General features: G+C 63.6%; 1 protein-coding gene across 1 annotated transcript; it reads right to left on the bottom strand.

The window, feature by feature from the left end:
• Positions 1 to 24,832, bottom strand: FLNA (filamin A). Its single transcript, XM_047714895.1, is given in 53 exon segments — positions 1 to 184; positions 187 to 324; positions 651 to 854; positions 942 to 1,160; positions 1,340 to 1,516; positions 2,219 to 2,351; position 2,537; positions 2,883 to 2,943; positions 2,946 to 2,996; positions 3,175 to 3,312; positions 3,450 to 3,716; positions 3,809 to 3,931; positions 4,060 to 4,212; positions 4,289 to 4,492; positions 4,605 to 4,766; positions 4,847 to 5,020; positions 5,231 to 5,359; positions 5,457 to 5,597; positions 5,684 to 5,786; positions 5,966 to 6,061; positions 6,157 to 6,404; positions 8,797 to 8,853; positions 8,856 to 8,985; positions 9,641 to 9,797; positions 9,881 to 10,010; positions 10,291 to 10,461; positions 10,551 to 10,711; positions 10,789 to 10,951; positions 11,041 to 11,214; positions 11,309 to 11,714; positions 11,717 to 11,908; positions 12,128 to 12,390; positions 12,488 to 12,605; positions 12,870 to 13,039; positions 13,131 to 13,221; positions 13,308 to 13,468; positions 13,552 to 13,675; positions 14,338 to 14,481; positions 14,581 to 14,694; positions 14,847 to 15,040; positions 15,125 to 15,261; positions 15,352 to 15,475; positions 15,561 to 15,698; positions 16,191 to 16,391; positions 16,492 to 16,654; positions 16,746 to 16,823; positions 16,906 to 17,024; positions 17,529 to 17,546; positions 17,549 to 17,675; positions 17,784 to 17,881; positions 17,962 to 18,210; positions 21,198 to 21,685; positions 24,704 to 24,832. Coding segments are annotated over 52 exon segments (7,914 nt in total). The 5' UTR covers positions 21,571 to 21,685; positions 24,704 to 24,832; the 3' UTR covers positions 1 to 137.
• Between the last annotated feature and the right edge of the window lie 1,446 nt (positions 24,833 to 26,278).

The following is a 26,278-nucleotide window of genomic DNA, read 5'->3' as shown; positions in this document are numbered from 1 at the left end:
TGGCTGCAGTGATGGGGCGGCCGGGCCGGCCGGGGCTCTGGGGCCGAGGAGACCAGGGGCGGGGGGGGCTGCTCAGGTTGGGGGGATAGTGTGGGGCACGTCTCATCCTGGGAGCTGCCGGCGAGTACAGGCAGAGCTCAGGGGACCAGGACACGGTAGGGGCTGCCTGGGACGTGCTCGTCACCCACTTGACCACCAGTGTGTACTCTCCCTTGTCCTTGAGCAGGTAAGACACACTGTAGAGCCGGCTGCCCACGTGCTTCACCAGGATCTCCTCACAGGGTGTCCGGGGGCCATGCACCCCCACCAGCAGCATGTTGTTGCCTGGCAGGGAAAGGGCCTCGGTCCTTCAGTGGAGACTGCGCTGACCCCTCTTTCTGTCTTGGTACCCTCCTGCTGCCACCCCCATCTGTTGAGGGGTGACAGCCCTTCCTAGAGTTGCCAGCAGCCCTGCTCCCCTCCCAGCGGAGGCAACTCCCACTTCTCCCAAGCCACTTTCCTGAAGGGTAGAAAAGATGGCACAGAGGCCCAGATGGGAGGCACCCCGACCCCACCTAACCCCTTCTTCTCATGTTCCTGAACCCCAGTCATCTAGTCTTCTCTCTGGCCTACTCCTTTGGACGGGCGGGGGCAGGGGCGGGGGCACCCACCTGCTTTGCTGCAGTCTACTGTGAAGCTGCTCTTTTGGCCCACGTAGGCCTTGCTCAGCCCCAGGCCCTTGGCCAGCACCTTGCTGGCATCCGTGGACCCTGCCCCCGGGGCCCCATGCTGGGGGGCACTGGCAGCCTTGGTCAGGGAGTCCACAAACACCGATGATGTCTCGTGCAGGCTGTGGTTGCTGACAAGACGGGGACCTGCAGGGCACAGCCCATTAGGGCACTGACAGGTGGCCAGAGGGCCAGGCTTTGGGATGGGCACCAGAAGTCTGGTGCGAGGCTCACCTGTGACTTTGGCCTTGAAGGGGCTGCCCCCAATGTGGTAGGGGCCACCGTACTTGATGGAGATGAGGTAGCTGCCAGGTGCCATGGGAGTATAGGTGACACGGTAGCCCTCGGGGCACTCCTGGCAATCCATCTTCACCTTGGAGGGCCCGTCGATGGTTACCGACAGGGCACCCGCTCCAGCATTGCTCGTGTTCACGATAAACTCAGCTGGGCTCCCTGGGGGCAGGGGAGGTCAGGAAGAGCTGGCCTGCACTGCTTCCCCAGCCCCCGACTCTCACGCCCGTCCCTCCGGCATAGCTATATCACCTCTGCACACCGCCTGCTGTCATTGAGAACCTGGAGGAGGAGCCCTGGCGGCGGGGTCCATACCCTGGAAGCCGCACTCACTGACCTACCTGTGACACCACCTTCCAGGCCGGCTCCATAGGCGGACACCAGGCCCGGGTCCCCTCCATGCCCAGGTTCCCCAACACGGATCTTGAAGGGGCTTCCAGGAATGTGGGTGCCGTTGAACTTGACGTCGATCAGGTAGACACCATTCTCCCGTGGGATAAAGCGCACGGCATACTTATCTGAGAAACGGAGGGGCACGCTGTGGGCCTGAGGTCCCTCCTCCAAAACCAAGCAAGTGGCATCTGTGAGGAGGTCCCCTTGCCCCACCAGTCCGCTGGACCACACCGGGCACCCACAGCCCGCATCCCAGACCTCCTGAAGCCCCAAGCAGCCCACCGCTGGTGCTCACTTGGACTGAAAGCTACAAGCCAAACACCTGGCTCTCTGCCTCCCTGAAAAGGTTACCATGAAGGCCATAGTCCTGCACGTGAACAGGGGCACAGAGGCGACAGGAACCTGAGGCCCATGGCTGCGGAGGAGCAGGACCAGCTGTGAGACTAGTGAAATGGGCTGAACCAGCTCTTCTCACCTCTAGGCTGCCTCAGACCTATATGGCAAGTGGCAGGGCCTGGCTAAGGAGTGGGCCAGCCCTGTGGCTAGACTTCAGGTCTCTCCCCCAGGAGACTGCATCACACTGCCCGCTGCAGGCTTTCTCCTTCCTAGCCGCTGTGGCCTCTGAGCCAGACACACCCCCCGGCAAGGGCTTGGGTCATGAGTGGGGGAAGGGTCGCCTGGCTGAGGGAGCCCCAGGGTTCGGGCCCTGCTTCCAGAATCTGTACCGTCCTTCTGTACTCTCAGCTGCTTCCAGGCTGGGCAGGCCCACTGCTCCCAGCAGGACCACGGAAGATGGGTGGGTGGCCCAGGCGGGGACAGGGCCTCACCTTGGTCGATCTCTGTGACATAGCACTCCTCCAGGGCTCCCGAGGGGCTGTGCACCTTAGCATCGATCGCCCCCTTGGCCCCATTCAGGCTGACTGCAAAAGAGGCTGGCTGGTTGACCTTTAGCCCTGACTCCTGGAAGCACAGCAGATGTGGTTAGACAGGGTGGCTGGGGCATGGTAGAGCAGGGTCCCAGCAGCAGGAAGGCCCCTGGGGTTACACTTACCCATCTGGCGTCCAATCTGGTTTAAAGAGGGAGAGCCACTGATTCTTGGGGGCCAGTAAGCTACACACACACGCGCCCGCCCCCAGATCCACACTCTGCAGCCATACACCCAGACAGCAGCAATGGAGGGCAGCCCCGCCCCGTGGGCAGCCCTCAGCCCTGGCAGGCTGTCCCTCTTTAAACCTCAGCCCTGGTGCTCAACGGGCACAGGCTTCTGTTCAAAGCCTTTAGACCTGAGACACGAGAAAAACTCCACACAACGGGCAGGGGTGCTTCCTGCCAACCCCAAGCATGGGCTGCACCCGGCCAGAGCAGAGGCCCGGCGCCCCGAGCTGGGCTAGGCGGGTCACTTGACACAGGGCCAAGGCCGGCTCTGTGCGGCGGCTCTGGTCTGGCCGGGCCCAGGAGCCCCAGGCAGGCGGTTTCTCTCGGTGCCTCACCTGAGACTAGAAACAGTAAGGCGGCGGGCATCGCCAGACGGAGAAGCCACAGGTACTATGAGGGGCTGTCAGGGATGTGCTCCTCGTTGAACTTGACCGAGACCTCGTAGTCACCTGGGCAGGGAGAGAGCACAGAGGGCACGTTGGAAGGCCCTGTCTGTCAGTGTTTATGCCTCCCACCTCCCACAGACGGCTTGGGTGACCCTGGGACCTCAGGGTGGAGGGTGGGAGCAAGCCAGAGCAGCCCACACCCAGGGGCTACCTCCCCCAACCCCAGCCAAGCTCTCAGTACCTGGCTCCTGGACCACGTAAGCCACACCACAGGAGCCGTCCTTGCGGTCCTCGAATGAGATCTCGGCCTTGCTGGGGCCCTCAACGGCGATGGCCAGGCCCCCAGCACCAGCTTCCCTAGTCCAGATGCTAAATTCAGCTGTGGGAAAACAGGGTGTCCTCAGAGAGGCCCTCAGTCCCCTCTAAGCCCCACTGACGGCAACCCGGCTGCTACTTCCTCACGCCCCCTCCATCCCCTAGGCTGAAGAGCAAAAGCCCCTCAAGGTGCAGGGCTACCTGGCACGCCGGCTTCAGCCCTTTCCAGGCCAGGGCCTCCAGCACGAACTTTGTGGGCTCCCCCTTCCCCCAGGGGCCCCACGGTGAACTGGAAGGGGCTCCCGGGCACGTGCTGGCCCTTGTACTTGACGCTGACTGTGTGCACGCCCATCTCGGCGGGCACGAAGCGGATGCAGTAGGTATGGTTCTCCCCTTCCACAATCTCGGCCTCGTGGCTCTTGCCTGATGGGCTGGTAACCTGTGCGGTCATGTCCTGGATGCTAATTTCTGCAGGGAGGGGGACAGCCTGGTGAGCAAGGGTCCTGGGCCCCACCCCCTCTGCTTGGGGCCACCTGGGCCTGGCTCCCCACAGGTCCTACCAGGGATCTTCAGGCTGAGGTCGCAGTGACTGCCCACGTTGGCCACTGAAGGGGCTCGTCGCCGGCGTGTGATGCTCTCCTTCACCCGGCCCTCTCCTGTTACCCTTACGGAAAATGGGCTGCCTGCAGGAAGAGAGCACAGCTCACATGTCACACAGCTTACACCTCTGCGGGAAGGCTCTGGTATGTGGCATGGGTTGGGGGGGCACGGAAGCTCAGTCACGGGGGCCGTGCGTGGGTGCCACACTCACCAGGCACATGCTGGTCAGCGAACTTGATGTTGATGATGTAGTTGCCGGGCTCTGTGGGGCAGTATGTGACCCTGCATGTGCCGTCCTCTAGGTCCTCTGTGTTGATGTCCACCTTGCTGGGGCCCTCAATGGACAAGCTCAGCCCGCCGTAGCCTGTGGAAGGCACGCTGCTGAGCCGGGGGGCCGAGCCCCGGGCTCCTGCCCCAGCTGGTGAGCCACCACCACCTACCAGCATCACGGGTGTCGATGATGAACTCTGCAGGCTCAAAGGTGTGGCCTTCATGAAGGCCCTGGCCTGAGACCCGCACGCGGCTGGCATCCCCGATCTCCGACTGGCTGATCACCACGGGGATGGGGCTGCTCGCCACGTGCTGGCCGTTCTTCTTCACGTGCACCAGGTGCTCCCCTGTCCTCCTGGGCACGAACGAGATCCCTGGGCGTGGGGCGGGGCTGTCAGCTGGGGAAGGGCACGCCCTCCCCTCACAGCCTCCCTCCTCTCCAGAAGGCCCCTCCCCTCCAGAAGACCCCGCCCCTCCACCTCTTACCAACGTGGCCATTGCGCAGTCGCTTCAGCAGGCAGGGCTCCTCCCGGCCGGATGGGGGCACCACCGTGGCGGTCAGCAGGCTGAGGTCCGTCTCCGAGATGTTGATGGGGATGTCAGCCGCAGAGCCCACCTTCAGGTGGGACATGCGCATCGAGTCGTCACCTGCCAGGGAACAGTCACTGTTATGTCCAGGTGCGAGGGAGACTGTGCCCACCTTTGTCCCTGCTCCCAGGGCCACCCACCTGTGACCCTGGCGGTGAAGGGGCTGCCTGGGATGTGCTGTTCATTGTACTTGACCAGGATGCTGTAATCCCCGGGCAGCACGGGCAGGTAGGAGACGCTGCAGGTCCCATCTTGGTTGTCCGTGCAGCTGATTTCTGCTTTGGATGGGCCCTCGATGGCCAGGGACAAACCCCCTAGAGAGAGTCGTGGGTGAAGATGAGAACGGTGCTCGGAAACGGTGCGCGGACCGCTGTGAGGGAAGAGCCCCAGCAGGCCGGCAGGGGCCAGGCGGCAGGGTGGGGAGCCCCAACTCGGGGAGCATCTCCCTTGTGCCCAGCTCGCCACTAGATGAGGGTGGGGGTCCCTCCACACAAAGGTGGGCTAAGAGCAGAGCTGCTGCTCACCCTCTCCTGCGTCCTTGGTGTTCACGGTGAAGACAGCAGGCTTGTTCACCACTCCGTGCGTGAGGCCAGGCCCGTAGGCCGTGACGTGGCCACAGTTGACGTAATCCACGTAGAACTGCAGGGGGCTTCCTGAGGCAGGAAAAGGGGCCATGGGGAATGGGGTCTTGTGTTACCTCCCCAGGCCCCCTGCCCCCTTCGAGGCAGGGCCAGCGGGCCAGATGCACACCTGGGATGTGCATATCATCGTAGCGGATGTCCATCTCGTGCAAGCCAGCTTCGCTGGGTGCGTAGCGAACGGTCACGGTGCCATCCTTGTTGTCGGTGATGGCCGGCTGCGCCACCTTGCCCGAGGGCATCCTCACCTCCCCTGCGGAGTGGTGCGGCCAGGGTCAGGGCTCCTGCTGGCAAAGCCTGGCCCCCTGTGACTCCCAAGCTCCTCCTGCTCCCACTCACCCGTGATCTCGCCTTTCTTGATGGTGAAGGGGATGACAAGGTCGAAGGGCCTCAGGCTGGTGACGTCCAACCCATTGACACCCATCAGGGGTCTCTCCGGGGCCTGCAGTGGAGACAGAGGGCCCAAGTGAGGGGTTGCAGGAGGGGAGGAAGTCCCCAGGGAAGGATCTGGGGGTCCCTCCTCAGGCATGGCAGGATGGGGCCTCACGGGACACCCCGTTGGCCAGCCCCCAAGCATCCCCTCAGGCCAGGAAAGCCTGAATGAGGCAGCTGAGGCCGTACCCAGGTCTGCTGGCCTCCCTGGGCATACGTGTAAGGTGGGGCCAGTTGCTGAGGCCGAAGTGAGGGCTGCGCTGTGGGCTGGTCCCCGGCTAGAGCCTGTGGAATAACACAAGATGGGGAGAGTCTGGTGTCACAGAGGACAGGGACAGAGCCAGCTCCGTCAGGACCCCTCAACCTTAGCCCCTCCTGACCGTCACTTGGAAAGGGCTGTTGGGCACGTGCTCGCCACCAAAGCGCACGCAGATGACGTATTTGCCCGGCTGGGGAGCTGTGTAGAAGATGTCAAAGGTGCCGTCCTCGTTCTCTACCACGTCCACGTCCGCCTCCGAGCCGTCGGGTGTGCACACGGTGCAGGTCACCTTGCCTTTGCCTGCCGCCTTGGTGTCGACTGTGATCACCGTCTCCTCCCCAATCTGGATGGTGGGGCCAATGCCAGCACCTGGTGGGGCAGGGCGGGTCCCCAAAGCGGGGGCCAGTGTGTGAGCTCAGCACCAGAGCTGTTCCCATCTGCCTGCCACCCGCCCGGGCCTCTCATTGCCACCAAGCGCAGCCGCCCCGGCCCCGCCTCCCCCCCCCCAAAGCTGGGACGGTGAGTGGTTTCTCAGAAGGCAGGAAAAGGTTCCCCAGAGCTGCCTCAAGCCAGGGAGTCCTGTCTTGGGGATAGCCCTACGTGGGAAAGGCCCGATGGGTGGCACACAGGTATCTGGGAGAAAGGAAGGGGCCCGGAGGCCCGAGAGGCCGCCGCTGCGTCGGGACACAAGCGTTCGCCGCCACCTCCCCCGCCAACTCAGCCTTGACCAGTGCCATGGACCAACACCAGCGCCCTGGCTGGGTCCGCAGCCGCCTTCGTCCCTGCAGCCTGGCCCTGGGCCCCAGCGCGGTGTGCGGGTGCGGTGCGGCAGGGTCCTGTGGCAGTGTGGAGGTGGGGGCGTGACACTGGCCTCCCGCCCCCCAGGCCTGAAGGTGAAAGTGGAGTTTCCTGACGACTGAGAATGCGCGCTCGACCGCAGGCTGGAGGGGAGGGGCAGCCGGGCACGCACAGGCGGGGAGCCGGGAGCGGGGAGCGGGAAGGCAGCGGGGGTTAGCGCCCAAGCAGCACGGCACAGCAGGCAGCAGGAGCACCCGAGGGAGACGGGGATGGGAGGCCCAAGCCACAGCCACAAGTGCTAGCAGCCTCGAGGGCCCCAGGAGTGCCCGAGGAAAGGGGGAGGGACAGTGACGTTATGGTCTGAGCTCTGCTCTTCCGTGAAGGCTCAAGGGGGCTGTGGCTGCAAGGCCTGGCAGTGAGGGCGCTTCCTGCAGGGAAGCAGCGGGGAGCACCGACCCGCTCGAGGGTACCCCTTGGGAGGGGTACCCCTGCCCAAGGGCTCCTGCTGCGCTAGGCTCTCTCCAGCTCCAGACTGGGCCACCTGCTGCCCACCGTGTCACCCACCCCCACTCTCAGCTCATGATCTGCCCCACCACCCAGCTCGAGGCTTGGGCCCTGCCTTCCCGGTCCGTCCAGCTGCTCCCCCTGCCCGCCCGGTCCATCGGCAGGTCTCAGCCGCCCCGTCGTCACACTACGCTTCCCAAGTTGGCTGTATGCTTAAGCCACATCACCACCAGCCTGGCCCAAGCCATTGCTATGACTAATCCGAAGGTGACTTCAGCTCCCCTGCCGGGCTCTCTGCCTCCGTTCTGCACACAGTGGCCACATAAACCGCGACCACTCTTCTGGCCGAGTCTTGGCCCTGCTCCCCTGCCCTAGGCACGCATGCCTGTCTTCAGAGATCCTGGAGCCTGTCCTTCAGAGCCACTGAACTCCTGTCCTGAGACCCTCGTCACCCTCTAATCTTGTCCTGGCACCTCACCCAAGCTCCAGGCCTGCAGCCTCCAGAGGCTCCCAAGTAATGTCACCTCTTATTGGCGTCCCTGGCTGGGGCTAGAGCTCCCCTCCCATGCCCAAGCAGGAGAACCTCCATGCCTGTTTGGGCACTATACGAATAACGTCACTGCTGGGGGTACAGGGTAGAGGGCAGGGAGAGGAAAGGAGGCAGGGAGGGCGGGCAGGCCGCCGAGTGCACTTTGGGGCTCTGAGGCTGGGCTAGGCCCTGCCATGCTACCCGCCCAAGCAGGCGACGCTGCTGCTACTGCACTACCAGCCCGCCCCGCCCACTCATGCAGTCTGTACCTCCCCCCACCGGGGACACGGAGGCCCCCGGGAGATGGGGCTGGAGGTCTGTGGATCTGGCCAGGGCCGGGACTCCCACTGCTAAGGGTAGAGCCCTTGTCCCCTCAGCCCACGCAGGAGCCCTTGCCACGGAAGGACGAAGTGAGAAGAAGGCAGGGCCTGCTGCCCGCCCCCGGGGCTTCCCCAGGGAGCCAAGATCCCCAGACCCCAGAGCCCCCAGTGGGGTGCTTCTCAGGACGCACCTCACCCCAAAGCTCTCAGCTGCAACCGACATCTCGGATGGGGAAACGGAGGCCCAGCGAGAGGGAGGGCCGGAGCACTCACGCTCCGCTCTGGAGGCCGCCCTGGGCACTAACCCTCCAGCCCCCCGTCCCTGCCGAGAGCTGCAGCTGGAACTGCCCCGGGAGCCAGCCCGGGAGAGGAAAAGGAAGCTGCCCTCTGGGCAGGAGGGGCATCGGGAATGGCCCCAGCAAGCAGCTTACCTAGCCCGTGACCTCCGATTGACACTGAGGTGAGAGGGCAGAGAGCAAGGAGAAAGGTCAGGTGAGTCACTCAAGGGGGCGGCCCCCACTCCCACACGCCGCCCCAAGCAGCGAGCCCTGGCACACAGGCACACCCAAGCCCCGTGCTGAGCGCCGCAGCCGCCAGCGGGCTGGCTCACCTGTCACAGTGCACTTGCTGGCGTCCCCGGTGGGCACAGCCCGGACGCGGTACGGGAGAAGGGGATCTCGTCGCCGCCGTACTTGATCAGGATGGTGTAGCGGCCCGTCACGTCTGGCACGTAGGCCACGGTGTATGTGCCGTCGTGGTTGTCTTGGATGTGCGTCTTCTTGGGCTTGCCCTCGGGGTCCTGCACAGTGGAATGCAGGGCAGGGGGGAGGGGCGGTCAGCTTGAGCGCAGTGAGGCCCCGGGGCACCTCAGACCCTCTCGGAGAAGCAGACACCAAGGGACCAGCCTCCAAGTCCTTTGACTGCCATGGCTCAACATGGCTGCCCCGCACCCGGAGTCGTCCGTCCTTTACTGCGCCATGGCTGGGATCCGGAAGGGAAGTCCCAAATCCCAGATGCACCCCTGGCAAGACAGGTGGGAGCCGGGGAGCCTGGGGCCCCACCCTGCTGTATGGCCATGACCGCCTCTTGGCTCCTGCCCTCTGCCCAGGGGGCCTGCTCCGGCACTAGCAGGAGCTCCCATGGAATTTCTCGAGGTCCTAGTCTTATACCTGACCCGTGAGAAGAACACTACTGGTGGGCCAGATGAGGCACCCAAGGCTTGGGTCATGTGCACGGAGAGGCCTGTGCCCACTGCCACTATCCTAGAGGCAGGGGATCTGGCCTCACTGGCCCGGCTCCCAAGGCAGATCATAGCCCTGGACTGGTCCGCTCATCCGAGTCGTGTGCCCTATGCTGTGCACTGCACTGGCCTAGGTCCCTTACGTCCCCTGCCTTCTCTGTGGCCAGAGCTGTAAGCTGGCTGAGCCAGGTGGCCGCCCAGGCAGCTAGCTCACCGTGATCTGGACGGCTAGCAGGCCCTCTCCCGCGTCCTTTGCATCAATGGTGAACTCCACAGGCAGGCTGGCGGGCACACCAGTAGTATTGAGCCCGGGACCGCTGGCCTTCACCTTGCTGGCATCATGCGTAGGCAGCACTTTGACCTTGAAGGGGCTGTTGGGCCGGGGTGTTACGTGAATGGTCAGGAAGAATCAGTGCTCGGCCCGGGCCCCCTTCCCACAGGCAGCAAGCCCCACCTCTCACCTGCGGGGAACCTCTTCTCCCCGTATAGCACCGAGATGCTGTAGGGCCCCTCCCGGCTGGGCACGTAGTTTACAGTCTGGGTGCCATCAGCGTTGTCCACAACGTCCACAGGCTCCACCAGGCCTGGTCCCAGTCCCAGAGAGAGACTCAGCCAGTTTCCTGGGGCCCCTCGGCCCCACCACACTGGACCACCCAAGCTTTGGCTGGATGGGCCCTCCGCTCCCACCCCAGGCCTCGACCTTGCTTTGCCCTCACCTGCCCTTCCCTGGGAATGGTCCTGAGCTGCTGCAACACCAGATACTAATCTGGGGGCCACCTTGGAACCTTGCCCGCCCTCCCTCCTGCCACATCTGCTCAGTGGCCAAATCCATGGCCACCCATTCCCGGTCACTCAAACGCTCACCTTTGGGCCCCTGCACTTTGACTTGCAGTGGGGCCACACCAGCCTTGCTTGTGTCTACCTGAAAGGACTGAGGGAGGTTGGCGCGAACCATGCCAGGGCTCAGGCCAGGCCCAGAGCACTTGACCTTGGATGCATCTGTCACGTCATGCACAGGGACCTTGAAAGGACTGCCTGTGGAGCAGAGAAGGATGACCGCTGTGTGCGAGAGCCAAGGGCCGGCACACGGTCCCAGGCCAGCCCTAGCTACCCCGCCTCCTCACCTGGTACTTGGTGGCCCCCGTAGGTGACATTAAGGCTGTAGGTGCCCGCCTCGTATGGGATGTATTCGACCGAACAGCTGCCGTCCTTGTTATCCATGCAGGACATTTTGGCCTCGGAGGGGCCCTCCACAGCCAGGCCCAGGCCCCCAGTGCCGGCTCCCCTAGTCCAAATGGACAGCCGTTATCTCCTGGGGCTGCAAGGCCTGTCGCAGCCCCTGCCTCCCAGGCGCCCGCTCACCTCGTCTCTACGGTGAACTTGTTGGGCTTGTTGGTGGTCCCGCTCTGGATCCCTGGCCCGTGGACACGCACTCGGGAAGGGTCACAGCCCTCAGTCACAGGCACCTGGAATGGGCTGCTGGGCACGGGGCTGCCGTCGTAGGTCACGTCCACAGAGTGGAGTCCTAGAGGAAGGCGGGCCAGGTCAGGAGCAGCCAAGGCCTCCCCATCTCTCAAGCCCCATGCCTTGGGAGCCCAGAGCCCTGGCACCTACCGTCCTCGTATGGCGTGTACTCCACTAGGTATGTGCCGTCGCCACGGTCCCGCACGTAAGTCTCAGTCAGGCTGCCCGAGGGGTTGGCCACGCGAGCCTTGACGTGTGGCCCTCCGGTCTGGGTCAGAGCCCGGGCGTCCACACTGAACTCTGTAGTGGCCTCTCGGAAGACACCTGCAGGGGCAGGCACGGCGGGGAGGCATGGGGCTCCAGGGGCCCTAGCGGTGCTGGGGCTCCTCCATCCCCATGCCCCATGGCGAGGCCTCACCTTGGCCCTCAACCCCAGGCCCGTAGCACTGGACGCCTGCGGTGTCCACGGCGGGCTCCACCTGTAGCTTGCTGGGGAAGTTGGGCACAGGCTGGCCACCATACTTGATGGTGATGGTGTAGGCCCCAGGGCAGAGAGGGATATAGGTGATGGTGTGTGTGCCATCGCCATGGTCCTGGATGTGCACTTCGGCTGGCAGCCCCGCCTCTGAGCAAATCTCGATGGTCAGCTCCGCACTGCCCGCGCTCGAGCAGTCTACGTGGAACTGGCCCGCCTCCCCGGCCGTGGCTCGCTCCAGCCCAGGGCCCGAGCACTTGACTTTGGATGCGTCGAAGCAGGGAAACCACATGGCCTTGAACGGAGAGCCGGGGATGTGGGTATCGGCGAAGAGAATGTTTGATGTTGTTAGTCCCCGGGTTCGGTGGGCACGTAGGACACAGAGCACGTGCCATCTCCGTTGTCTAGGCACTCGAGCTGGGCCTCACAGGGGCCCTCCACAGTCAGGCCCAGGCCACCCACGCCGGCACCCTTGGTGTCGATGGTGAAGCGGGCAGGGGAACCTGCACTGCCCCCCTGCAGCCCGGGCCCAAACGCCTTCACCTGCGGGAAAAGGGGTGGGTCAGGAGCCCAACCTGTGTCACCTCCCTGACCCCTGACCCCCGGCCCAACTGCCCATCTCCCTTCTCCTGTTCTGGCTACCCTCTCCCATCAGCTAGGAGCCCAGCTGGGCCCATGCAGGGCCATGGGTCATGAGGACAGAAATGAGAAACAGGGAGGGTGAGCCTGGAAAAGAGGAGGTGGCCCCCCCACCCCAGTTACCTTGCTAGGTTTGGTGGGGGGCAGGGCTTCCACAGGAAAGGGGCTGCCGGGCACAGGCACACCGTCATAAGTCACCTCAACCTCATAGGGCCCCTCCTCTCGGGGCACAAAGCGCACCACACTGTTGTCAGCACCCAGGCCCGGCTCCACCTTGCAGGGCACTGCGGTGCCCGAGGGGCCCGTGATCTTGGACGCCACTTTGCCTTGGCCACCAGCACCCTTCGATTTGACTGTGAACTCCTGGTCCTTGCCGACATCCACTTCTGTTGAGATGACAGAACCAGGGAGAGAACTATGACATCCAGCCAAGGCAGCCCCTGGGGCAGCCTCAGTGACTGTGACGGAGTCCTGGCTACTTACTCTCTCCCAGGCCAGACACCTTGATCTTGCTGAGGTCTAGGCTTGGAGACACCCCCACCGAAAAGGGGCTCTTGGGGATGGGATCCCCTCCATAAGTGACATTGATGCCCACTGGACCCTGGAAAGGGCACAGAAAGGCACAGCCATGAGTTAGGACCTTGGTCTCCCTGGCCCGTGTCTTCCCCACTTAGGCACAGAGGGTGAAGGGTGAGAGAAACACGGGCTTCCGCTCCCCCACCCCCAGCCTTCCATTCCGTGCTGGCTCTGTCCCACGTGGGAATCAAGAGTAGGTGGGAAGCCCTCCAGAGCAGCCCACCCCAGCCCAGCACTCGAGGAAGCCCACGCTCTTGGTAGCCGTAGCTGAGGAGGTGCGCGGAAGTACCTGCTGCACGGGAGTGTACTTGACCGTGTAGGTGTTGTCATGGTGGTCAATGATGTCCACATCACACACTGCATCCCCCTTGGCCAGCCCTGAGAACTGGACGTCCAGCTTGCCTTTGCCAGCAGCTTTGGCATTGACCGTGAAGTGGGTGGGTTTGCCAAGCTCAACACCTGAGGCAACACGGTGGCCATGTAAGGGGACCTCACCCCTGGCCTCCTCGTGGCCCCCCCGACTACCCCACCAGGTGCTGCCCATGCTCACCAGTGCGACTGAGGCCAGGGCCCTCGGCCTTCACCTTGCTGGCATCGTGGGAGGGCTCCACCTTGACCCGGATGGGACTGGTGGGTGTGGCCTGCAGGGGGTGGGAAGAGTGCGGGTCAGGGCACAGCCATGACCCAAGGCGCAGCACTGTTAGGGGCTGGGAGACGCAGCATCCACCTGGTCAGCAAAGAGGACCATGATGGTGTAGCTCCCGGCTCCACGGGGCGTGTACTTCACTGTGAAGGTATCATTGTCATTACGGATGATGTCAAAGTCAATGTCAGCCTCAGTGGGGCCCACCACACCAGGGGCGCACTTGATGCCGATGCTTACATCACCTGCAGTGGGGGGTGGGAGCAGAGGCTGGCATCACACTCGGACTGCTCACCCACTCGCCCTCCCACTCGGGGCAGGGCCTTACCCTGGCCAGCCTCGGTGCAATCCACGGTGAAGTAAGTTGGCTCATGAGCTTTGAGCCCGGTCTTGGCCACTCCTGGGCCATATACCTTGACCTTGTTTGGGTGGCTCCCGGCTCCCACATTTACCTGCAGGGCACAGTGGCAAGTGTGAGGGCATGAGGAGCCTGGAGGAGAGGCAGGGCTTTTCTCCTCACTGCCGACAAGCACACAAAATGGTAAGCAGTTTGGTGGTTCCTCAAATGATTACACAGAATGTGACCGTTGGGCACAGCTGCTCTATGCCGACGTACAGACGTGTCGGGACAGGGGCGCTCGCGCACCCCCACAAACGCATGCCTCGAACGTTCACAGGGCATCGTTCACGACAAAACACCCACGCAGTCCACCCACACCGCAGTATTATCACTCCGACAGCAAGTGGCGGGAAGTTCTGCCTCGAGCTGCAGCCTGGGTGACCCACGATGACAGTGACCAGCTACAAAAGGCCACTATGGATGCACGCATCCACAGCAACCGCCCCGGACAGGCAAACCCGCACAGCCAGCGCACAGATCAGTGCTTGCTTCAGGCTGGGGGATGGCGCGTTGGAGGGCAGAGGACTTTCTTGTTCAGATGATGCAAATGTCCTAACCTTTGGCTGCGATCACTGCTGTCTACCTCCCCATGTCCTCAAAAGCACCAAGCCGTACACTTGACATGGGGGAACTGTACGGTGTGAGTTCTGGCCAACAGAGCTGGGCCAGACACAAAGCAGGCAGCCGAGGGAGACGGGCTACAGGGCCGCTCACCCGGAAGGGGCTGTTGGGGATGCTGACGCCGCCCCAGGACACCATGGCCGTGTGCTTCACGGGCTTCCTGGGCACATAAGAGCAGCTGTAAGTGCCGTTGCCGTTGTCCTTGACCGCTGCCTCCACAGGGCATCCCTCGTTGTCCTGGAAAGCAGGTAGGAATGGGCAGCCCGCTGGTTGGCGCCCAAGCCTGGGTACCCGCCCACCCCACCTCACCACTCCCAGCACAGATGGGCACCCCACCTGCACTTGGACCCGGAGCGTGCCCTTCCCACCATGCTTGGCATCCACCGTGAACTCGGCCAGCTTGTTGACGGCCACACCCGTCTTTTCCAGTCCAGGCCCACGTGCCTTCACCTGATGAGACACCGCCCTATCTCAGGGGACCAAGTGCAGGCCCCCAAGGACCCAGAGCGGCAGGAACACACTGTTGGGGATACCAGCCCAGCCAAGCCTCCCAAGTCCCTAAGCAGAGGCTGAGAGCCAGGGCAGCAGCCCATGCCCTTTACCCTGTCTGGGTGGAAGTCCTGGGGCGCCTCGCGGATGTCAGCCATGAAGGGGCTGAGGCGGATGTCCTCACTGTTGCATAGGACGTGCACTGCATACTCGCCGGCCTCCTGGGGCCAGTAGCGCACATCACAGGAACCGTCACCCTTGTCGTCACATTCAATCTTGGCCTGTGATGGGCCCTCCACCGAGAAGCCTGACAACAGCCACCAGTCCCATCAGCGCCCCAGAGCCTCAGAGCCGTGGCCTCGCAACCCTCTGTCCCCAGCCTCCAACTCACCCAAGGTGCCGACGTCGTCCCCGATGGCCTCCACCACGAAGTCCGCTGACTTGCCAACGACACCACCTTCTAGCCCGGGGCCCCAGGCTCGCACCTTCTGATTGCCACACTCCGTGCCCACCTTCACCTCAAAGGGACTGTGAAAAGAGCCACACATAGGAGTGCTGAGGGCCCAGCAGGGGGAGAAGCCTGTTCCTGGGCTCTGAGGGCTCTGCCTGGGGCCTCACCTGCGCCCGATGTTCTGGCCACCCCACGTGATGGTGACAGTGTACGTGCCGGGGACCATAGGGTAATACTCGAAGCCATAGACGCCGTCCCCCAGGTCCTTCTGCTTCACACGCTCCTCGCCCTCTGCCCAAGATAAGGGAGGGCCTCAGGCCTGCCCAGCAGCTGTCCCAGGGCCACTGCCACCCATCCCAGCTGCACCCCAACTTACTGGGACCCTTCACAGTGACCTTCAGCTCCCCACTGCCAGCACCCTTCGTGTACACCTTGAAGTCTGCTGTCTCTTTCACCCGCACCCCCTTGGGTTGGAGACCCCGGCCAACGGCACGGCAGGCACCTGGGTTACAGGCTGTGGGGATAGGGCCAACTAAGCCATCGGGAGCTGGCCCTGGGTGACCCCACCCTTTACTCCCACAGGGCTGGGCCATCAGAATTGGGGCGTCCCTCCGAATGTGGTTCCCCCAGGATAGTGAAGAACCGTGACCCCAGTATCTGTAGGCCGCCCAGCCACTCCATGCCAGCCGCGGGCCCCCCCGCCCAGCCCGTCCCCTCCCAGAGGAAGACAGATCCAAGTACCGTGGCCCCTGTGGGCAGAGCAGAGAGCAGCAGGGTTCTAAACAGCTGGAGCGGGCTCTTCCGAAGGTGAGAGCGTGGAGAAGAGAGACGGAGGAGGGCGAGAGAAGAGGAGGAAGGGCCCGAGCAGGGGATGAGAGAGAGCCCAGACAGTGGAAGCACAGAGGCCCAGGCCAGGGGCGGGGAGCGCGGCGCGCCCTAGCTGCCCCCTCCAGAGGGAGGCCCAGTCTACAGCGCCCCCGCCTGGGGGCAGCTGGGACCGGCCTACCTTGGCCGACAGTGACAGTGTAGGGGCTGCGAGGGATGGGCACGCCAGCGAAGGTGACGTGCACCGTGTGGACCCCCTCCATGGTGGGCTGGTAGCTGCAGCGGTACGTGCTGTCGCCCCGGGCCTCCAGCTGAGGCTCCACAGTGCCCTTCTGTCCCGTAGGGTCCTGGATCACGACCTCCACCTCCCCCGTGCCGGCTCCTGCCACAAGGGACCACTGCTCAGCTCCCCACCCGGTCCCGCCACCCCCCCGGCCCCGCTCTCCTCCCGGATGGGCTGGCCCCAGCAACGGCCTCCTCACCTGCCGTGAAGATCTCAAAGTAGGTGGTCTTGTTGGCGATGTTGCCACTGGGCTCCAGGCCAGGGCCCTGGGCGGTCACTTTGCTCGCATCACCCTGGGACTTGTCCACGTACACCTCAAAGGGACTCTTGGCGATATGCTGGCCGGCAAAGAGCACGGTGACCTGTCCCCAGGAGGAGCAGACGGTGAGGGCAGGGTCAGGGCTTTCCAGCCGCCGTCTCCCCCGGCAGCCTCCCCCTGGGCTGAGGGCTTACCTTGTGAGTCCCAGTCACCTCAGGCACGTACCACACAGAGAAGGTACGGTTCTTGTCATTATTGGCAGTTACCTTTGCCTGTGACAGGAAGGAGCACATGAGTCCCTGCTCCGAGCAGAGGCCCCGCCCCACGCTGCTACCTGCTTGGCGGCAGCCCTACCTCCTCCTGGTGGCCGGCCGGGTCTTCCACATACACCAGCACCTCCCCCTGGCCGGCGCTTCTGGTCTCCACAGTGAACTCTGCGCGCTTCTTCACCATGTTGCCCGCGGGCTCGATGCCTGCCGGGCAGGCGCTGGCAGCTAGGAGCCGGCTCACAGGGCCGTCTCCGCGCCCCCGCGCACCACCCCCTCAGGCCAGCGCTCCTCCCTGCCGTCACCCCATCAGGAATGCTCTGAACTGGGTCATCTGATTCCGAGTGAACCCCGGCCCAGCATGCACAGCCTACTCTCGTGCCCAGCTACATTCTTGCTGTGGGACAGGCCTAAGTCTGTTTTCTGGAACTCTTGCTTGGGTCTGCCTGGGCCCTAGCTCCCACGCCACACCCTGGCTGGGTTTTGTCTCTGTTGACAGTCCCGTGGCTGGGTCGTCCCTCCCTGACTTCACTCCACCTTGTGCTCGGCACTTCTAGCCCAGTGGCCAGTTTTGGCCAGCCCGGACCCATTGGCTGGACGCTGAGGGGGCATTTAATAACCTGGCCCCCACGTGACTGAAGAGCTCCCAAGACCTCCAAGTCCCGCAGGGGTGAGGTCAGCACCCAGGGCATCCCCGGCCCAACGGCTCACCTGGCCCATAGGCTCGGGCTTTTTGGGGTTCAGTTTAGGCCGCAGGGGAGCTCCTGGCTTCAGCTTGGCCTTGGGGAACTGGGACAGGTAGGTCATGACAGAGTGCTCGTCCACATTGGGATCCACGATTTCCTCGGGTGTGATCACCTATCACAGACAGCAGACAACAGCCACATGACCTCCAAGCCATGTGACGCCGGTCCCCACGGGCACCACAGTGACCCAGAGGGCCCCAGGCAGCCTGGCAGGGGCTACCTGAGGGATGCCCAGCCAGTCGTCAGCCTGCTGCATAGCCTCCCTTGCGTTGTTCACAGGCTTGCTCGCGTCCCATGAGTCCCAGTCAGGACACAGGCCTGCGGCACAAGGAAGGCTGTGAGAAGGGGGGAGGCACCCACGGGTCCCCCTAGCAGGCGGTCTCCCCCTCCCCCCTCACCTGGGGCACAGCTGTCCACGAGGGCACCCAGGGCCCTGCCGCTCTGCCAGTCCCGGCTGAAGTTGGTGATGGGCAGCTGCGGCAGCTTATTCTGAATCCAGCCCAGGAGCCGCTGCTTCGGCGTCTGCTTCTTGGCTTCCTCGTCCTCCTCCTCGTCCCACATGGGCATGGAGATGGAGTAGTGCAGGATCAGGGTCCAGATGAGGCCCAAGATCAGCTTCAGGTTCCCGTCCACGATAGCCTTGCTGTCTGTGAGGAGAATGAGTGGCAGTGCTGAGCAGGCAGGGGGCCGGCCACGGGCATCCCCACGCGCTCAGGAGCACAGGCTGTCGGGCCACTCTCGGGTGGCACAGAGCATGGCACCAGAAGGTCCCCAGGGAGGAGGGAGAGGCTCCCCGAGGGGGTGGCTGGGGGTCCTGCCCAATCTGTTCAGGGTCTCTGTGGGGAGCAAAGGAGATAAAGGAGACTTCTGGGGAGGGGGGAGACCCCCCCCATTGACACGTGGTGACAGCGGTGTTGCTGGAGGCCCTTGGGATAGGGAGCCTGGAGGAAGGACCGACAACAGACCCAGGCTACAGATAGGGCCCGGGGAGGCCTCTGGAGGATCCCCCTTCCCCCACAGTGCTTCACAGCGGCCCATCTCCAGGGCTCTCCAGGGAAGCGGGCAGGAGCAGCAGCGTGAACCCGGAACCCAGCAAGCGCAGAGAGGAGACCCCCGACCTGACCCAGGTCGGGGGGGTGGCGAGGAAGAGGAAGGCTGCCCGTGGGGCAGTTGGGAAAGAAAACTGTTGCCTCAGGCTGGGTGGGTGGGTGGAGGGCCACAGCAGGCAGGGGAAGTAGAGGCATTGGGCAAGGACCCTTCGAGTGGAGGATGTGAGCCCCACCCCCACTTCCTCAGTTCGCCTCCACCTCCCACAGACCCTAACCAGGAGTAAGCCTGGGGAGGGCGGGGCTTGAGGACAAAGGAACCCACGGTTGGGCCCCGTGACACCCAGGGCTATGGTCAGGGCACATTCCAGGGACCCCTGGCCCAACCCCAGGAGGAGAAAGGCAGAACTGATGAGCCTGGGTGGGATACTCAGGGCCCCAGCTTGGGAGCTGGGGTGGCAGAAGCCATGGGTGGGGTCCGAGTCCTGCTGCCTCAGCAGAGCTCTCCCGCCACTGCCTGCCCTCCTCACCACCTAGCGGGGCACTGGGCCTCAGGCGGGTGGCGGCCAAGCTCACCACAGGGGAAGTGGTTAGGGCGGGCACCTAGCGCCCTGTCACCATGGTAACCCCTCCAGGCTCTGGGCCCCACCCAAGGCACTTCTGGGTCTCCGCTTCCTAAGGGTGGGGCCCTGAAAGGGGGAGGGCTTTCCGAGAGACACAAGTCCTGCACCCCCCCAAAATCAAGAGAAAACACTTGTCTGATAAGTCAACTTGAGGGTGGAAGGAAAGGGATGGACACCACCGAAAGGGCTGTCAGTGGTGGGCGGCCTCCAAACCTGGCAGGCAGGACCTCGAGGACCGGCTGAGCTGCTCAAAGCAGCCTCCCTGCTCCCAGACTGAGGTCGGTCCCGGGTTTGGCACTACCGCCTCTAATGCCTCAAGTATGGCCCCAAAGAGCAGGCGGGGCTGGTGGAGAAGGGGCTTCAGGCTAGGGGTGACTGGAAGGTTCAGAGAAGACCAAGAGCACAGGACCAGCCAGAGCTTCCTAGTAGCGCCCCCCACCCCGTCCACAGTCCTGAGGGGACACGGGACACATAAGGCCAAGCACATCAGCCTTAGTGGGTTGGGCTGGATCCTCCCCCTGGTCCATAGGAGGCCAGCCTAAACCCTCCTCATCCCCCTCACAAAAGAGGGAGGGCAGACAACCGGGGCCCAGGGTTGGGAGACAGCCTGGTTGGATGGCCCCGCCCCATCCCACCCCATTTCCCCAGCCCCGGGGCTAGCCTGCCCCCTCCCTCCCCTAATCACTGCTGCTTTCCAACATTTTTTTGCCTTATATGGCAAAGCTCTGGGAACTAGGCCTGCTCCAGCCAGCTCACTAGAGGAGGAGAAGGAGGGAAGAGGGAGGAGGAGACCCCCCCCAGACAGCTGGGGTGTGGCCTGCCTCCCCACATCCGGTTGCCCCCCCACCCAAGACTCAGAGATGACTCAGCTTGGCTAGACTGAGGCTGGGACTGAGGGGTGGGCCTCAGCCCCGACTGGCATTCCTGAGAAAGAGGTGGGGCCCTGGAGACCTGCCTGCTGAGTGGCTGGGGGCACCTGAATCCTGTGTCCCTCAGACTCTCTGGCTCAACAAGGCTCATGGCCTTAAGGACAACTGGGAGAACAGTAAAGAAAAGAAAGCGCTCCTCCTTCCGCAGTAACACACCACCCTGGGGTCACCAGTTCTGGTACAAGTCCCTGAATGGCCCCCACCCTGAGAAGAGCCCCGGATGTTGCAGAAGGTCCAGTCAATGCAGTCTCACCAGCCCAGTGACATGACCCTGGGTTGGCCACGAGCTCAATGCATGCTGGAGTACCTCCCAAGAAGCTCGTGCACTCTAGATGCGGAAAAGCAAGTCCTAAGTGGAAGCAAGAGTTTGGCCCAAGCTCAACAGTGACTTGGTGTTTGAGTGGACTACAAACCAGATCGCTTCAACGCCCTTTTGCTAACTGTGGTCCTCTCTGGCCCCAAGTTTCCCGAGGAGAGATCTAAACTGGGGGGTTGGAGACATCTGCAATGTTAGGACTCATCTCCCAGGGCCAAAAAAAGCCAAGAGCCCTAGACAATGGGACTCACAAGCTCCAACACCCTGTGTGGGAACCACAGGAGCGCCTTAAGGCTAGAGGGCCCTTCCCAGACTGCTGAAGGGAGTTGGGGCTGGAGAGCTCAGGACTCCCCCTCCTCAGGGATGGGGCACCGGCGCAGGGCCAGAGCCCTGCGGCCAGTGCCCGCCTTCCGCAGGCCCTCTCCCACCGCGGGTGCAGTGGCGGGGGCGCGGCCTGCGGAGGATGTGAGCTCAGCCTGGGCGCGGGCCAGCCGGGGTGCGGCGGGCGGGGGCGCGTAGCGGTCTGCACGTCCGGCCAGCCTGCCAGCGCGCCTTTGTTCTCGAGGCCTGTGTGTTGGAGCCCGGGGGCCCCGGGGGGCAGCGCCGGGGCTGGGGGGACCTAGCTAGGAGGGGCTGGCCCAGGAGAGAAAAGGAGGACGCGTGGAGCCCCCGCCCTCAACCTCGACCTCCCCGTGCCACCGGAGCGACCCGCGCCCTCACCGATGGACACGAGCTTGATGCTCTCGCGGTCCAGGAACTCGAGCGCCACGGACACGTTCTCGAGCTGCATCTGGCGGAAGGTGGGCCTCTGGTTGTGCTTGCGATGCATCTTCTTCTGGCTGAGCACCTCCAGCAGCGCGATGAGCCGCAGCCCATCGCTCAGGTCCGTCTGCAGATTGGCGATGCGCTTGCTCACGCACTTCAGGTGCTCGTTGCACCAGCGCGTGAACGTATTCTGTTGGATCTTCTTCCACGGTGCGTCCTCTGCCAGGTCCTTCTCGGTGGCTGGCATCTCGGCGTCTCGCGTGTCAGCACCGCTGCCCGGAGCCGCGCCTGCCACGCTCTGGCCCGCCCGGGAGTGGGAGCTACTCATTTTGAGGCGCGAGGAGCTGAGGGGCGGTGCTGAAGCCTAGGCGAGGGGACGGCCCCTTAATTAAAGTTGCAGGCAACTCCGCACGCTGAGGGTGAGGCAGACAGCGGAGATTGTGCTGCGGAGAGAACGAGCCCTTTAAATGCGGGCGGGGGGGGGGGGGGAGGGCGGGTTCAGTGGGGGGAGGGGTGGAGCCACAGTGGGCGGGGTTGTGGGGTGGGGCTTTGGGCCGCACCCGCCCCGCCCCGCCCGTCGGAATGCCTCCTTCGGACCCCAGTCCTGGCAGTTCGGACCCAACCCCGACCCTCCGGGCTGGGTGGTTGGACCCTGAATGGGTTAAGGCGCACCCTAGCCCCCGTGGCCTTGCACCGCCACTGCAGGAAACGCTGCAGCAAGAAAAGGCTTAGCCGCATCTGGCGTTGGACCACCTGGCCTCCGGCATGCACGCCATACAAGGGACTTTCCTCCTCCTCGGCCCCTGTGGAGGAGTGCGGGGTGTTGCTCCTGGTCACGTGGGCTCCGCCCCGTGCCCGCAGCCCCCGCAGTTCCCGCCCCCTCCCCGCCCCGGACTCCTGCGCCTGGGCTTTCCCCCGGCCGCACCCTGGGCGGCCGACCCTGCCACAGCCCGAAAGGGCCCGGTCCCAAGAGCGGGCTCGTGGAGAGGCGCGGGTCCCAGGTCAGGCGCCGCTGCGAGCGCTTTGCGCGCGTGCCCCACGCCGGGGAAGCGGCCGCCTCAGACCCCGGTGCCAGGCCCGCCTTCCCGCTCGACGCGGCCCTGGCCTGCGCACCTGCGCCGACCGGTCCCCACCACCTCCCTCCCTCCCCTCTCCATCCCGGAGGAAATGGGGCACTGGGCCAGGAGGCCGCCGGCTCTCCAGGAGCAAGCAGCCTTGCAAGGGACTGCGCGTGCCAGTAGGCACTGGCCCAGGGCCGAGGGAGGCGTGCAGACGGCGAGTGTACGCCTCACCCACCGTGCCATCCACCTGGGACGCTGGGGGTTTCCTCTCCGGTTGGAATGCCTCCCCCAATGGCCCCAGGAGGCAGCCTGGCAGGGGGCGGGGGACAGGGGGAGCCTTCCAGACCCAGAGGGCCTGCCCAGGAGGTCCAGTAAGGCTTAGCAGGCCCTGAGTACTTGGGTCTGGGTGGGCTTCAGGATCCGTGGCACTGCAGAGGGGCCCCCCAAGGACAGGGGTCCAGGGTACTGGTGTGGGTGAGCCATGGGAGGTTGCCAAGGGTAACGGGAGCTATTAACTCAAAATCAAGTCTCTGGTAGATAACTGTGGAGACAGTGAGGAGGCTGCTGTGGGGAGACAGACCAGCAAAGGCACGGAGTGGCAAGAGGCCTGTTGGGGACGCTCACTGCCACCCTCTTCAGTCAAGAGAAGTCAGCCTACCAGGGGTTCATCCCAAGTGGACTCATTCCTCCCAGTCCTACATACCCGCCCCCCAGCAGGATGTTCCCTTCTTTATGCCTTTCGAGGAAGACATGACTCTCCTCCTTCTACTTGCTCATTAGATTGAATGTCAGATTAGTAGTAAGTTATCGGATAGAGAGCAGTGGGAGAGGAGGCACTGGTCAGCCAGCGCGTCATGCCCAAATATGGCTCACTCTGCAGTGGGCCTGGGTGTCCGCATCACCCTGCCCTCCAGCTTACTGTCACCCCATTGCTTTTTCCACACTTGATCTTAGCCAAAAGGCCGAGAAGCGATCCCATTGCCTTTTCCAGACTGAGGCCCAGCTCATGCGCTCTCTTCCCCCTTGTAACCTGCACGAAACACACCAGGGTGTCTGGGAACTGGGGTGGAAGTGGGAGCAGGAACTGCAAGGTGAGAGCCCACACTGGCTTCTCCCGACCCGGACCCATTCGGGATGACATGACATCTATCCTGGTCCGACCCCTTGCCCCACTGGAAAGCAAGTTCCCAAGGAAAGAACCGCGGTAAGTGCCACCGCCTGGGTCATCTGTGTTCACTCCATAATCTTCAAAGACCAGGGGTACTGAGTCAGAGTAACCTATCAGTACTCAGCCCCAGCAGAAAGTGGGACAGAGCTGGTTATCCCGGCTTCCAGTGCTAGGCTTTCCCTATTTGGGGGAGACAAGGTAGGCGGGTGTAGAGAATTTTTGTCCCCAGGAAACATAGTATCGCCACCAGATGGCGCCCCATCCCAAAGCCCCCAGATCGGGCAGTCCTTAGAAACCAAAATCCAGCTCTTTCATATTTTCCCTTATTTGGAGTAGATTCTTTTCTTGGATGTTAGACACACCCCGCCCCCCAGCCCACCCCGGGGCCCTCAGACCCCAGGCCAGGCCCTCCTACAGGGGCGCTTCAGCTGGTGGGTGAGAAGAGACCTGGTCTGGAAGGGCAAGACCAGGTAGGTGCAGCAGGTGAGGACAGTCATTTCCTGAGCTCCCAACTTGACCATGTGGCCTGGAGCACATGCAGATGGACCTGCCAGTGGACTTCACCTCCTTTTCTGGGACCCAGCTGGCAAGGGAATCTGGGGATGTTGCTGCTCACATCCTGGCTGGCGGTGAACATCCAGCTCGAAGCCAACCTGGGACAGGGCCCAGCGGGGGAATCTGGCCCATAAGAGGAGCCCCTGCCTTCGGTGCCTGGCCACACCCCTGTCCCAGCCCCCACGGAGCGGGGCAGCGCCGGAACCAGCTCCCCCGTGCCCAAGGCAGCTGGTGCCAGCGAGGAAGCCACTGTTGCCTTCCCAGGGGCCATACTGGCTGAGGATTGTCCTCCCTCCAGGTGGCCACTCACTCTCAGCCCACACAATGACCTGCTGTCGGGGGCCCTTCTTCCCTAGACAATACTGCAGTGGCTACCTCACTAAGTGGCACCCACTTAGCCTATGTCCTGCCAAACACTCAAGACACCGTCTCTGTGAGGGATCCCTATGGCGGAGGGCTCCCACAACCCTGGGCACAGTTACACCCTCCCGGGTGTTCCCTAGTTTTAGGGAAGGCAGCCCCTGGGTACCGCATCCCAAGTTCTTGAATCCCAGCGGCGCCTGGCCTGGGCGCGGTTACGCGCCGGCGCCTGCGTTCTTGGCGCCTCTCCGCCCTCCTTCGTCACCCCGGTTCCCGGTCCGCAAGCTGCCCGTGACCGTCTCGCGCGGAGGCCTCACCTGCTGTCCCTGCGGGCAGCCCGCGACTGCGGGGGTGGCGCCGGATTCGCCTCGGCGCCCGCGGCCGGCGCCTCGGGGTTCCGCTGGCGTCCGCTGAGTGCCGCGCGCCTCCACGCGAATGGGCCGCCGCTGCCCGCCTTCTTTTTGGCCGCACCCCCGCCCCGCGCCCGCCCCGCTCCCGCCCCGCGCCCGCCCCGCGCCCGGCCCGGCGAGAAAGCCTTAATTGGTAAAATCGCCCAGGAGCCGGCGGGGGTTGGGGGGGGGCGCGCCGTGAGCTCAAGCGCCTGGGCCGCCCGGCGGCACCGCCAACCCCCACCCCCGATGAGCTCAGCGCCCGGCGAGGTCTGCCTGGGGGTGGGAGTGCTCGCCTCAAGATCCCGCGGGGTCCACGGGGCCCACATCTCAGCTGAGCGGGAAGTGCCACTCCCTCCGGGGATCCGCCCTTCCCCCACCCCGTCGCGGGGCCCCAGCGAGTGCCCCAAGCCTGAGCTGGCCGGGCAAGTTGGGTTCTGCCCTCTGGGAGGGCGGGGGGTGGCCAGCGGGCCGGTGCAGGCGTTCACTGAGCTTCTCCCACCCGCAAGGCCACAGTGGGGCAGGTACCCAAGCCCCGTGAAGAGCCAGCATCCCGGCTGCCGCCCATTTGGCCTCCGCTGGGTGTGGAACCCTCAGGAGCACCACTGGGTGCAGGCGCGAAGTCTGAGAGTGCGCAGAGGGGTGCAGCCCAGAAGAGCTGAGGACTGGTGCACTGGGTGGGCACGGTCACGCCCTGGCACTGCCAGGCTCCCTCTTCCTCTTCTCCAGGCCTGTTTCATGGTGGCTTCAGATTCAGCTCAAATGTCCCTTCCTTGGGGAAGGTCGCAGAAAGCAGTGCCATGGTAACATTTTGCCCACAACCCCCAATGAAATACATTTTCTTTCCTGAGACCATAGGGTGTCCTTGCCCCTGGGAGAACGCTGGTGCAGGCACGTGCAGATCCACACAAATAGCAGAAAGAAACATTTCACAAAATGCAACTTTTTCTTACTACCGGAAAAGCACTCCGATATTTTCTTATTCTATTCTGTTTCACTAGGGCGCCTGGGCGGCTCAGGGAGTTAAGCGTCTGCCTTTGGCTCAAGGCATGATCTCAGGGTCCTGGGATCCAGCCCCACGGGCTCCTTGCTCAGAGAGGAGCCTGCTTCTCCCTCTCCCGCTGTGTGCGCGCGCGCTCTCTCTCTCTCTCTCTCTCTCTCTCAAATCAAGAAATAAAATCTAAAAATAAAATTTATTCTACTTCATTAAAAGAGAAAAAAAGGAGCGCCGGCGTGGCTGTCCGTTGATCAATGGACTCTCCATTTTGGCTCAGGTCATGATTTCAGGGTTCTGGGATCCAGCCCTGCGTTGGGCTCTGTGTTCAGCGGGGAGTCTGCTTCGGATTCTCTCTCCCTCTGCCCCGCCCTGACAGGCGCCCACGCTCTCTCTCTCAAATAAATAAATCTGCAAAAAATAAAAAGGACAAGAGGAAAAGAAAAGAGGGGGGGAGGGAGGGAGGGAGGAAGAAGTCCATCCTACCCGCTGTATGAATCAGGCCAGGC

This window comes from Lutra lutra, chromosome X (assembly GCF_902655055.1).
Source record: "Lutra lutra chromosome X, mLutLut1.2, whole genome shotgun sequence".
NCBI classification, from domain to species: Eukaryota; Metazoa; Chordata; class Mammalia; order Carnivora; family Mustelidae; genus Lutra; species Lutra lutra.
Note: the sequence above shows the minus strand (reverse complement) of the source record. Positions and strands in the feature narration are given on the sequence as shown.